The sequence below is a fragment of the Nicotiana sylvestris genome, chromosome 9 (genome assembly GCF_000393655.2).
Source record: "Nicotiana sylvestris chromosome 9, ASM39365v2, whole genome shotgun sequence".
NCBI classification, from domain to species: domain Eukaryota; kingdom Viridiplantae; phylum Streptophyta; class Magnoliopsida; order Solanales; family Solanaceae; genus Nicotiana; species Nicotiana sylvestris.
Genome location: NC_091065.1, coordinates 89,922,505 through 89,932,574, shown reverse-complemented (window position 1 = coordinate 89,932,574; position 10,070 = coordinate 89,922,505). Strand labels below are relative to the sequence as shown.

The window sequence follows — 10,070 nt, the reverse complement described above, 5'->3', positions numbered from 1 at the left end:
GCAAGGGCGTTGTACAGGAGTTTTTTTAATTAAAGGACAATCGGAATGGGATTTATTATTAAGGAATTAGAGTCGCCACTTGGGAGATTAATGGTGTCCCAAGTCACCGGTTGAATCCCGAACCGAGGAAAAATATGACTCTGTTACAGTCTGCGAACCAGAAATCCGAGTAAGGAATTCTGTTAACCCGGGAGAAGGTGTTAGGCATTCCCAAATTCCGTGGTTCTAGCACGGTCGTTTAACTGTTGTATTTGATTTTATCTGATTTCAAAACATGCTAGCTTATGTGCCTTTTATTTGTAAACCGCTTTTATCATTATATTTTAAAAAAATTGTAACGTTGTGGAAATGCGTCTCGGACCATGTCACAATCAATGCACCCGTGGTTGTCAACACGTTTAGACATCCATTGAGATTTGGATTTGGGTCACATCAATGCGCACCCGAGTTTAAGAAGGTAATTTAATTAAAATCGCGCCTAAAGATCCTAACGTAATATTATTTTGGGGAAGACCGTGAAGTTCGCGAAATGGCCCTCCCAAATTCTAATCATTTTTAATAACCATTTATTGAGGACCCGCGTTTTCATATTTTTGTTTGGCGAGGCTCGTCTCATTATATTTTAAAAGGGTAAGCCTAAAAGCGACTATATTTTCTATTTTTATTTTTTTGTCTCTAAAAGAAAAGAAAAATCCTAATTAATTACATTAAAATTCAGGTTCCGAGTTCAAGTCCGGGCCTAAACAAAAGGAAGGGCCTTTTAATTTAAGCCTGCTACCTAACTCGGGTCCCAATGGATACATAAATCTCAATTCTCCCAATGTTCTGATTATTATAACCAATCACACATATTTTTTCCATGTTAAAAGCTGAGTTTCTTCAGGTACTGGCTTCAAACCATTTATGAGGGACAAATGAACTACTTATTTTGACTAATGATTACCCAGGCAGGAATAAACTACAGTTTTCTATCTAAAACCAAACAACGAAACTAATTCCACCTCTAGTTAGTCAATACATAACTCATGGAGACTACTGGGATAGACATGCAAGCAGGAACTCATTAATACTTGCTGCAAATTGAATCACAATACTGGATTCAAACCGTTCACTTAACTCGAGAGTTCTAAGAGGCACGTTGAGTTTTAACTACTGGAAATTCAATATTACACTAACACTGCCCATTTTAAAAGAATAACGTTCAGATCTACAGTCCTATAATACAATTCATACAATTCAATACAACTAATAATCTATCATAAACGAAATCCATCTAGAGTATAATAGGGACCAACAGGGGAACAAAGTTGTAACATGGATCCAATTCATTCCGGGCTTGAGTCTCAAAATTACATCAACTTGGAATTCGATTGTGTACCTGGAATTTTGGAGTGAAGAAAAACAGAATCAGTTAGCAGCAAGCAACACGAGCAGAAACCAACCAGACTAATACCCACAGAGAATTTTTTATTTTTTTTTTGAAATCAAATCACGCCCAAGCCAAACCCAACACCAATTACTTGAACACACTTGAATTCAATCACAGCTGAATGACCAGCAATCACCAACACAAACTCAAATCTCCCTGATGCTGCTAACACACGTATAAGACACAGAAGAAGGCACCCAAAACAGAATCTGAAACTAGACTGAAGTAATGCTGATGAAACAGTGAAATTTCTTTGATTTTTCTATTTTTTGATGTTATTGTATTTTTGTATATTTGAATTTAAACACTAATCTGGAATTTTTGAGAAAAGGGAAAACAAGCTTTTTGTAGGAATTTTTTTTTTGGCTGAAAAAGAAGCCCCTTCCCCAAGGCATTTGGATGTCCTTTTATAGGCAACAAGGAGGGGATAAATCAGATTTTTTTATTTCTTTTTAGTCCTTTTCTATTTTCAGTTTGGTCCCTTTATTTTTGACTTGCTAAACAAGCAAATACCTCTATTGTGCTAAAATCTACACTAAAGTACCCTTCTAGAAGGCCCTATGATGCTTTTCTACCCAAAAAATACCTATACTATCCTTACCCCTACTTTGAAATTACTATTCTTAAAGAAACTACCCTTTTCTATGCCTAAAATGCCCTTCTACTAGTCTGAAATTTACAGATTAATGTTATCATGATCCCAACCCCTTCATATTAGCTAAAATTTACCTAAAACTAACTATTATGTGAATTATTCAGCTGACCCAAACAACCTATCCTAAACAATGCATTAATTAACACCAATATCGATTGAACAAATAACCAACTGATAAGGCTTTAACAAAAGCATAAACTGAAGTTAAACTAAGTCAAATTCCAAATCTAATTTCACATGAACAGAACAAAGAGAAAGCTTAACGACCAATTGTCATTTGAGCATTCAAAATCAAAACAGAATTTAAACAAAAGAAAGAAACAAAAAAAAAATGAAAATTAACCTAAAAGATTATCCTAAACTTCCATATCAATCAGAGACGAACTTAAACTAGTATAATTAAAATGATGCTTGATCGAATAGACAGAACAATGAATTGAACTAAAGAAAAGAAGGAGAGAAAACTTACTGAAGTTTAGCTTCCAAAAGAAAAAATCTTCGAAATTAACTTCAAGTTAATATTATACATCCATTTCATACGAAATAGACCTATAATATTAACCTGAGGTCACTCGACTTGAAAAACCCTCCAAACAACCCAAAACAGCGAGAACCTCGGATTCAAAAATTCGTCCAGTTCCGGTGGTATTTGACAGAAACTAATGAGATATTAGGGATGAGGGAGGTCAAGGGAAGGCATGGTGTGAATTTGGGCCGGTTTAGGTGAATTTGCGACTTGGCTGGAAACTTCAATCGGAGATTCGACGAGCTCCGGCAATATTCGAGGGAAACCAATGGTAGGAATGGAAAGAGGGATTCATGGGAAATCTATGGTGTTAATTTGGGGCTTTTGGCAAGGAAGTCGTTTGCCGGCGGCGAGGTTCCGGCGGGGCTGGAGATTGGTACGAGGAAGAAGGTCTGATGTCTCTAGGGTTAGAGGTTTATTCGGACAGTATTATGTCAAATGGGGAAGGGTTATGGGCCGTTGGATTAACACGATTAAGGGCTCAGATTTAACAACGCCAAACGGCGTCGTTTGGTTGAAAGGGGGCTGGGTCCGAATGGGGCGACATTGGGCCTGGGCGGATGACATTGTTTTGGGTTGTGGTGGAATTTAATTGAAAGAGCCCAATTGTGGATTTGTATTAAAACCCCTTTTATTTATTTTCCTTTGTTTTTTTTTCTTTTTTTCATTTTGTATTTTTGTTTATTTTTCCCTAATTTTATAAATGTGCAAAAATTAAAATAAAGTCCTAATATTTCAAAGCTACACTAATTAAATTCTAAAATTATTTAAAACCTATTTTACGACAAATTCACGATTAAAACAATTAAAATGCAAAAATGAACTATTTTTGTGATTTTTCATGTTTTGTTCTAAAACAAATTAACCCTTAATTAATCCTAAAAATATAAAATTATATCATAAATACAAATGCATATTTTTGTATTTTCATATGAATTAACATGCACAAATAAAATGCAAACAATTAACAGAAAATAACACCAAAATGCACAAAAATTGTAAAAATAAAGAAAAATCATTTTGTTTGAATTTTTGGGAATAATTAGCTTAGGGAGAAAATCACGTGCTCACAATTAGTACAAGAAAACTTCAAAGTAAAGTTTAAAGAAGTAAGAAGAAGACCTATTTAAGGATTTATCGCGACGGTTCAAGGGCACTAGTGGTCGACCATCAACTGACACTAATTAATGATCTTGGGAACCATACCGACACGACGCTTCGGTTGTTTCTGTCGGTTGCGTCACAAGAATGACGTCATAATTGGTCAAAGTATAAAATCGAAGGCTTAGTTCGTTTCTTCTCATTACACTCCAAGAAACAAGGGAACTATCTATATACGGTTAAAATCGGTTTTGCTATTTAATCGAGACCAGGGGATCACGTCGAGGGCCAGCTCGTAATGGATCAGGCTATAGCACGAAGACAAGGTGTCGAGTTCAAGAATCGAGGTGTCCATCGAGACTGAGGCCAACAACAATCAAGACTAAGTATGACCGACATCGAGTGAAGTGCAATAACAAAAAGGCGAGATATCAGTAACCGGTCGAACATCACAGCGGAAATCCCAAAACAGATCAAATCAAGGGCAGTTATTTGTACCAAACATAGGATTTACTTCCATAATTAGAATTGTACCATAATTAGAATTCTTCTAGTATATAAAGGGGAGTCCCCATCATTTGTAAACACCTTATATTCACGAATATCTCAACTTTAGTTGTTCTTACTCTGCCAAGCTCGAGGGTTCATTAGCCCGAAGGCATTGTCCAAACACTAGTTTACTTTATATTATTGTCAATTTGTATCACTTATCTTGACATTTATCAATTGGTATTGGGTAAAATCACATATCCTTAAAACCGCATTATAAATTTAATTATTATCCAATTTTTAGGATAAACAATCTTATAAAACATTGACCAAAAAGAGCAATTGACGTGTACAAGCAGAATGCACCTTCTTCGAACCAACCTTTGTTTTATCGAGGGGAAAACTGCTAAAGATACGACAAACTTTTAATTTTGATCACAAGTTCACGGAGCCAAGTACTTTTTATTGATGGAGGGACTACAATCCCTGTATTGACATTGAGTATAGTTTAATCAATGAAAATTACATGGTCAGGCATTAGCCTCAGATCACTATATAACAAATAACGGACAACTGGTCGAGAGTACAACAAAGCCAATACAAGACAAGTATTTGACTAATAAACAAGCACCTCACCCCGTTGCTTTGAAATCCTTCTCTTTCTCTTCTCATCATCAAATGGCTGCACATAAATAAAGTAATCTTTTGTATAGAAATCATGTGAAAAGCAATATCCAAACAAATTAACAGAAATGGCTAGAATATAAGCAAATGTCCTTATGTAGTTGTGTGATCAGCTTGTAGTGATGCAGGCTCTTTGGTATTACCAGGGGGCTGAATAAATGAGGAACTCTGATCCTTTTTGAGCCATCAGGAAGACGTTTGGATGGAAAGTGATTGTCTCCAGCCATAAAATCACCACAAACCTGCAGAAAAGGCGAGTCAATCTTTTAGAACCCATTCTTGGACTGCAGTATAGGCATAACAGAAGCAAACTGGGCGCAAAGTGAATTAAGTGAACCTTCAAGATGCCAGAAGGAGGAGGCAGAATTGAAAACTAATAGCCTGTTTGGCCAAGCTTCTCAAGACAAAAAAGTGCTTTTTCCCCAAAAGCACTTTTTCCTAATTTGAGGTGTTTGGCCAAGCTTATTTGGGAAAAAAAGTGCTTTTGGGAAAGAAGCAGAAGCAGTTTCAGAGAAGTAGAAAAAAGTAGCTCTTTCCAAAAGCAGAAACAGAAGTAGTTTTTACTTTTCTTCTTACCTAAAATACCCTTAACAAAATGACTTTTCAGACTGATTAGCCAAACACAAACTGATTCTCTCCAAAAGTATTTTTTTCAAAAGCACTTTTGAAAAAAGTGCTTCTCAAAATAAGCTGATTTATCCAGCTTGGCCAAATAGGCTATAAGTCTAAATGCAGGAGACATCTGCTGGTTTACCTGATTCTGAAGAGTTTCAACCAATGTGTCTTGACAGCATGATGCATGCACACTTTCCAGATTGGGGCATTGAAGTAGCAATCTTTCTGTAGTCAAGTATAAAATTTATAGCTCATATAAAGAAAGAAAAGCCCCAAATTTCAAAGAGATCACAACCTAAATGAGGGTCGTGAAGTGCAGACCTGGATTCAAGTTTGTACAAGAGTTCAGGTTCAAATCATTAAGTTCTGGGCAATTTAGATACAATGCCTGCATGAAAATTTCAATAAGCTACAGGAGCAATGACATGAAGAAACCTTATATATAATACAGATAATTCTTACATCTAAGCCAGAGCAACCCCATAAGCTGAGTTTCTTTAAGCGGCTGTGTTTGATAATCAGTTTCTGGTATATAAGGTGTAATTTACTAATCGGTGTTCTTTGTAACTCGCCATTATCGTTTTCCTGAGTTGTTGGACTGTCTAAATCTGGATCACATATAGTCATTCCACAGTCCATTATCTCTAGATTAGGCAACTGAGCTGCAGCAAATTGAATGCCACCTAGAGGGTAATCCAACAAGAAAGCAAAAGATATTAGTGAGTAAGCCATAAATGATGCTAGGTTTGGATAGTCAAAGAAGCAAATTTGAGTATTACTTGAACTGATATTTGGACAAAGAGCAAGGAGAAGTTTAGACAATGTCTCTGGAAATATATTGCATATCATCCCAATGCCACTATCACTAATACTAGACCTGTAACAAGAGAAATAGTTGACATTAGAAATCCAGGCCCAGCTCATTCTCACTGAAGTCGTTGCTGTGACATAAGCAAAATTTTGTTCTAAATTAACTTCCCAATCCACAGAAGTATATTAGCCTCCTAGTCAACCGTCAAAGTTGGTTCAGTTGCTACCCTGATGTATTGCTAAAGAAGCCTTCAGTATACCATAAAAGGGCAGCTTTTTTTCACTTTATGGGTTTTTTTTGTTTTACTTTAGGAATGTACTGACCTTTGAGGATATTCAGACATCCCAATAAAAAGAAAATAAAACTTGTACTTGGAAAAGAATTCACCTGTCATACTACTTGGATAATATTAGAATGTCTACTTATAACCTAGCACTCCATTATTTTCCGTCCCCGACAATATGGAGAAACCAAAGAAAGCGCCAAGAAGTGAAACTTACCCACTCAAATCAAGTAACTCAAGCCTTGAGTAGCTCGAAGCAATAGCAGCAACAGATGCATCAGTTATTTCTGACCCTAGTACAAGGGAAAGCATTCGTAATCCCCTGAAATTTAAGGCAGTAAAATTGAAACAAATAAGCTTCATGAAGGGATATTAGATGTATCTTTCGTAAAAGACAAACTTGTCAAGGAAAAAGTGTAAGAATCCAAATTCAAAGACCATTACAAACCTTAAATTTGCTGCTGTTAGAGCAAGCACAACAGCATGTGTAAGCCGAACAGAAGCAACATGAATGTTCTGTAGTCTTGGGCAGCTCCTTCCAAGACCATCTACCATAGCAGTAAGATCAGTGCTATCCTTCTCTTGGCGAGAAAAATCCAGGGAAATCTCCTTTAAATTGGGGCAGTTGAAGACCTAAGCAAGTGAATACATGTAAGACATAGGTTTGTGCCAGGGAAAATGGACTAAATTAGATAGCTATTTGTGTGACTTAATGACATAATGTCATCAAACAGTTTACCATCTTGGAGTGACAAAAGAGATCCGAAAGGCAAAGAGTGGAAAGGCTGGTTGAAAAAAGAGTAAAGGGCCCAAGATTTGAACAGCCTTCCATCTTGAGATTGGTAAGGCACCTTCTGTCAGCAACAAAACGGCCTAATTCATCCCTATATAAGACATATGGGTTTCACTAGATACCATTAGATCACATTGATGTTGATAATACTATCAAACCATTACCGAATAGAAAAACAGGCCAGCTCTTGAAATTCTATTAGGGGTCTTCCCAGAAGATATCTAATTATGCAAAAATTACCAGCATTCCAATTTGGACACCAATTAAGATATTAACAGTATAACAATATGGATGCCAAATAAGAACTGATCATGTTGGGTCAATCCAAAAAAAAAAGATTTGATACAGCTATGATTGGCATATGAGATTCATGTAATGCTTCTCGTATGATATTAAGTGGGGGCTATAAAAATACCATGCCATTTTAATATGGTTTATAGTGTGAGGCAGATAACATGGATGTGCAGTCATACAAAATTAGATAAGACTAAATATAATCACATTTGACAAAAGAGGTAAGAACTAACATAGAGGATAAATATGAGAAGGTTGTTTGAGATGCATCAATCTATAGGTGTAAAACTATAGTGATTGACGGTATTAAAAGGGAGCGAGAACACAACGCAATAAAAGTTATTTATAGGGATTAAGGCTCAAACATGTTGATACACTTACTTTTAGTCCTATGTTCATTAGAAGTGTTTTGATCTTGTTAGATATTTGTATACTGATTAAAAATGCAGGGAACATCTAATGGTAAACCGTAAGAAAACCTAAATTATTGAATAGTGGATAGAAAAGGATCTAAATCAAGCAAAATGAATAGTGAGGAATCATATATCCAACTCCAACTAACTTGGAATTGACACATAATTCATGTAGTTGTTAGAAAGTGAAGTAGCATAATCACTGACTTCCCAAACATAGCTCTTTGCATGCAATGAGACTGAAAATGAATGAATAAACTAGCAAATCCATTGGCAAAAGAGTACTGCTAACAACAGTACCAGCTAAAGAAATCAAGATCCACAAAAATAATCAGGAATACTCTACTTGTGCATTGACTCATCATAAAGCGCATATGCTGCATATGACTTATGAAAGATAGTAGACATAATCTGACCAAAAGACAACTACGATATTCATTTGCAATAAGTAGAGATCCGAAGCATACCCTGTGATCCGATTAACTGAGGTATCTGAAGTAAGGATCTCCATTGAATCCAGATTAGGGCAGGAAAATGCAATGCAGGCCAGCATTGTTGCATCCACATCACTATCAACACCAAAAACAGTAAGTTAATAGTATTTCATATGATATACATTAATATCTTCATTAGCCTTCAATAAAGCTGCTGTTTTATTTCATTAAAAAGCCAATCCAGTTAATAAATCTATAGATATAAGTTCTAACCATCATTCATTAATTAAGCCAACCTTTCCATTCTAAGTGAAAGCTTAACAAGTCCAGGACACTTCTGCAACACCGATCCAACAAGCCCAATCTGAGCTTTCAGAGGAACTCCAAGTCGAAGCTCCTCAGCCGACTTCCAGATCCTTCTAGAAACATCCCTCCAACCCTTGCACACCTTCGCCGCAGAAAGCAGCGCTGATGGAGGCAATCTCTTAAGCACTTCCCACAAAGCACTCGCTGGTAACTTCCCGGACCCACCTAAATCCAACTCATTTTCCAGATCCAAACATTCCACGTCATCATCATCCGATCCAGGCGACTCATCATCGCTGACATCGACGTCATCGAAAGAAAGCGCTCGCCGGAGCTGGGGAAGTGGCTGATGTGGCGGGGGCGGAAGTTGCTGAGGACGAATAACAGAGAGCGGAGAAGGGAGAACAAAGGATTTGGATTCGCTAGGCAGGGGAGTAGGAACTTCAGTAGGATTAGTATCATTAAGGTCCTTAGAGATATGGCAAACGTGGCCTTTCTTGGGTTGCCCACATCGGCCGCAGTTGTAGCTACCGCGTTTTTTGCCGCGCTTGTGGACGAAGGCGTCGGAGATAGGGGTGGAGGGGTGCGGATGGGGGATTTGCATTTTTGGATTTGAGAGTGAAAATGAAAATGAAATGATTTGACTGTGTGAAAGTGAAGCGGAGAGGAGGAGAGAATCAAGGAGATTAGTGTGTGTGTGTGTAAGAGGGGCGAAGAAATAAAAGGCGGGGGATGTGGGTCGGAAAGGCGCGGGAGTTTTGGGGAAATTTGGCGCCTGTGTCTTCGAATTTTATATTTGTAAATGGGGTGGAGCGCTCGAAGGAGCGTGTTATGTGCTACTGTGTCGTCACTATAGGTGTTAAACGGGTGGGCCGGGCCGCTTTTTTTTGGACCCGTACGGGTTACGGTCCGAGCGGGGTCTGGGTTGATTCTTAACGGGTTTAACGGGTTCGGGTTCATCCGGGTAAAAATTGAACCGTACGGGTTACGGGTTGAGGGGGCCGGGCCGGACCGGGTTTAGTGTATTTTTTAATTTTTTTTTTTGTATTTTGTATAACTATTGTAAGTTATATTAATATAAAGAATACAAGTAAGATGGAAAAAAATTGCACTTATAAATTTCAAGTGCTACATTTATTTCAAAATTCAAACTTACACATTGAAATGTTTACATTTAACAAGTAAATTAACCAAAAAAGAATAAATTCAAAGGTTTTGCATTGCCTTAGCAAGTTCT

The 10,070-nt window shown here is 37.2% G+C and overlaps 1 protein-coding gene across 2 annotated transcripts; it reads right to left on the bottom strand.

Moving 5' to 3' along the window:
* Positions 1–4,613: 4,613 nt before the first annotated feature.
* On the bottom strand, positions 4,614–9,572 carry LOC104230052 (F-box/LRR-repeat protein 17-like). 2 transcript variants are annotated; one of them, XM_009782788.2, is made up of 11 exons: positions 8,824–9,572; positions 8,561–8,662; positions 7,333–7,477; positions 7,042–7,226; positions 6,811–6,915; positions 6,279–6,376; positions 5,962–6,182; positions 5,821–5,887; positions 5,639–5,724; positions 5,028–5,126; positions 4,614–4,882 (listed from the first exon to the last, which is right to left on the bottom strand). In XM_009782788.2, exons 1-11 carry the CDS (start codon positions 9,435–9,437, stop codon positions 4,817–4,819), a joined length of 1,788 nt encoding a protein of 595 aa, XP_009781090.1. In that variant the 5' UTR covers positions 9,438–9,572; the 3' UTR covers positions 4,614–4,816. The 2 variants fall into 2 exon arrangements, with proteins under 2 accessions (XP_009781090.1, XP_070012292.1); XM_070156191.1 differs by having other exon boundaries at positions 4,614–5,126.
* Positions 9,573–10,070: the final 498 nt, after the last annotated feature.